This window comes from Austrofundulus limnaeus, unplaced genomic scaffold (genome assembly GCF_001266775.1).
Source record: "Austrofundulus limnaeus strain Quisiro unplaced genomic scaffold, Austrofundulus_limnaeus-1.0 Scaffold216, whole genome shotgun sequence".
Classification (NCBI taxonomy): domain Eukaryota; kingdom Metazoa; phylum Chordata; class Actinopteri; order Cyprinodontiformes; family Rivulidae; genus Austrofundulus; species Austrofundulus limnaeus.
In genome coordinates this window covers 372,643-375,146 of record NW_013952618.1, presented here as the reverse complement: position 1 = coordinate 375,146, position 2,504 = coordinate 372,643, and the positions used below count along the sequence as shown (strand labels likewise).

The 2,504-nt window shown below is 36.7% G+C and overlaps 1 protein-coding gene across 1 annotated transcript in view; it reads right to left on the bottom strand.

The window, feature by feature from the left end:
• Positions 1-11: 11 nt before the first annotated feature.
• The window catches only part of LOC106525185 (cadherin-like protein 26), a gene marked incomplete in the record, with an annotated part of 13,444 nt that continues 10,951 nt past the window's right edge, over positions 12-2,504 (bottom strand). Inside the window, 7 exon segments of the mRNA XM_014019330.1 lie at positions 12-271; positions 1,229-1,306; positions 1,383-1,415; positions 1,670-1,756; positions 1,903-1,995; positions 2,072-2,190; positions 2,280-2,498. Coding sequence (XP_013874784.1) covers positions 50-271; positions 1,229-1,306; positions 1,383-1,415; positions 1,670-1,756; positions 1,903-1,995; positions 2,072-2,190; positions 2,280-2,498 — 851 coding nt within the window.

The following is a 2,504-nucleotide window of genomic DNA, read 5'->3' as shown; positions in this document are numbered from 1 at the left end:
ATGTGCTGCAGGTGAGAAGGTGTACATGCTATTAAATGGCACGCTGCCATCAAAGGAGACTCTTGTGGTGGTTTTGTTGTGGTTCGCAAATGGAAGCCAGTTTTCTGAAACTTGGGCCCAAGTTTTCCAGCAGCTTCTGAAACGACTCTTGATCGTCTTCAGGAAAAGCGATGTCATCTAGATCGGAGAGGTCGTCAGCGTCTCCTTCTTCTGCATACGAATGGGACTCATTGGGCATCTCAGTTTCGGCGTCATCGAGAGATAAAAGCCTCTGTAGGGAAAATATCAAAACAAAAAAAATTTGTGCATATCTAGATGACTCTTTTTTAGACAATCACTTATAGAGAAAAGCATTGCCATTTTTTCTTTCATAAAATGTACTTAAGTATTAAAAGCAAAAGGATTGAGTAAAAGTGAGCAGTTTGATTTTTCAAAATTACATTTATTGGGAGGTGATCTCCCCAAAAATATTTTCTCTAAAGACTAAAAGGTCTATTAAGTATATATTGTGCAGCTGTGATGGATTGTGTATAAAGTAACACTGTGTCAGAATATGTATTTATACATTTCATCCAACCACGAGTCACAATTTATCTGGATAGTTTTTTTAACAATAACAAGCCGAAAAGAGAACAAGCTATAATGAAATAGGACTAATGACTTTCTACTTCTTGCCTATTTGAAAAACATAAGAAGTAGAAGGTAGGCAGAAAATAATTAATAAAGTACAGATAATCAAAAATTCTACTTAAGTACAGCAACAACCTATTTGTACTTACTTACTTTACAACTCTGCTTGTTTTGATCTTCTGCTACCCCCAGGTGCATTGTGCAGAAGCATCGTTACAACAAAGAAATGTTCTACCAAACAAAAATTTTATTGTTTTTGTGCTACGTTTATTTATATAAAAATAATGCATAACCTACGATGATATGTTTAATGTTGAGGAGATTGGTTTTATTCAGGGAACTAGATTTTTGAGTTTTATTTGTAATTCTAACAAAGATTTTTTTCTCCTAATTGCTCAAAAACAACTTTTTTGTTTTTTATTTGAAGGTTTTACTAACCCTAAATAGCTAGGGGAAATTACAGATGCACACCATGCCATACAGTAACTTGTGACTCAAACATAAATCTGYCTGGCTAAGGGAGGGGGGGTATTGCCCTCTTGTACATCTCATGCTTTCTTTTGTCAGTGTTGAGCACTGTGTGTAGAGAAACACTAACCTGTTGAACTAGAGCTGTCAGATGTGGGTAAATACAGTTCCAATGGTAAAGGGCATTCTTTGCTTCCATGTCTTCACACTGTAAGAAAAGTGACAGTTTTWTCAGCTTGTGACACAAAATAACACAACGTAAGCAACAATTTTAACAAATTTACCCAGTAGGCAAAGGATCTCTGAAAGTCCCAGCTCTAAAGACACAGAGAAGATTAAATAAAATTAATATGTAAATGTTCAGAAGTGATGCACTGGTTTTTAATGTGTGTATTACCTTACTACTGTGACAGATAAATGTTGACTTTGTAAACCTAAGCTATCCATGCCTCTTCATATTAGGCGTTTGGCCAGATGCAGATTGATTTGGCGGTTTGACAAAATTTCTGTGATTGTTTTGTTTGTGTAATAATTAATTTGTGAATGATTTATAGTTTTCTCTTGTACCCACCGTTGACTCAGATTGGTTCTGCATGACCAATGAGTCATAATTGTGGAGCCTTTGATTTAGGAACACAACTGGGCCATCATCTATTAACTTTACAAGAAAAACAAATGGTTAGTGGTTTTCACCCTGGAATAAGTCTCATGCAAATATTTTTTCCAGTGTAATCTTGCTTCACTTCATTGTTTTTCATGTACAGAGATTAACTTGTGAATGGTTTCCAGTTTTCTTGTACCTACAATTCGTCTAATGTTAAATTGCTTCTGTTTCATCAGTGAGTCAAGATCATCAAGCTTTTGGTTGTTGGGCAAAAATGGCACAGCATCTTCTACCTTTACAAGAAAAAGAAATGGTCAGTTATATTCCCACTGAAATATGTCTCATATGTAAATGTTTCTTAGATGCAACCTTGCAGTCTGTTCCTTGTTTCTCATCATTGTATATCTCAAGACTTCCTTTTTGTTGAACTTCTTGTTGAATTTCTGTGAACACTTCACAGGACATGACAAATGCCGCCAGCAGCAGAGCTGTCAAAATACACACAACAGGACTTGTACACAAGGAAAAGAATGGTTTGCTMTAAAACTGAACAAGGAACTGTGCTTCCATTCCTTACCCAATAGTAAAGCCAGCACAAGGAACGCTATGACAACAGCAACCCCACCAGATGCTGTCTTACTAACTCGATCCTGGCAGTTGCGTGATACCAAGCATGTGCACACAGTCACATTAAGTCTGTGAACACTAAACACTCCCTGCAGGTCTGAAATCTTCAGATCAATTGTGTAAAAGCCAGCCCCAATACTAGGCTCCTTCACCAAACCAGCTGTGAAACCTAAAA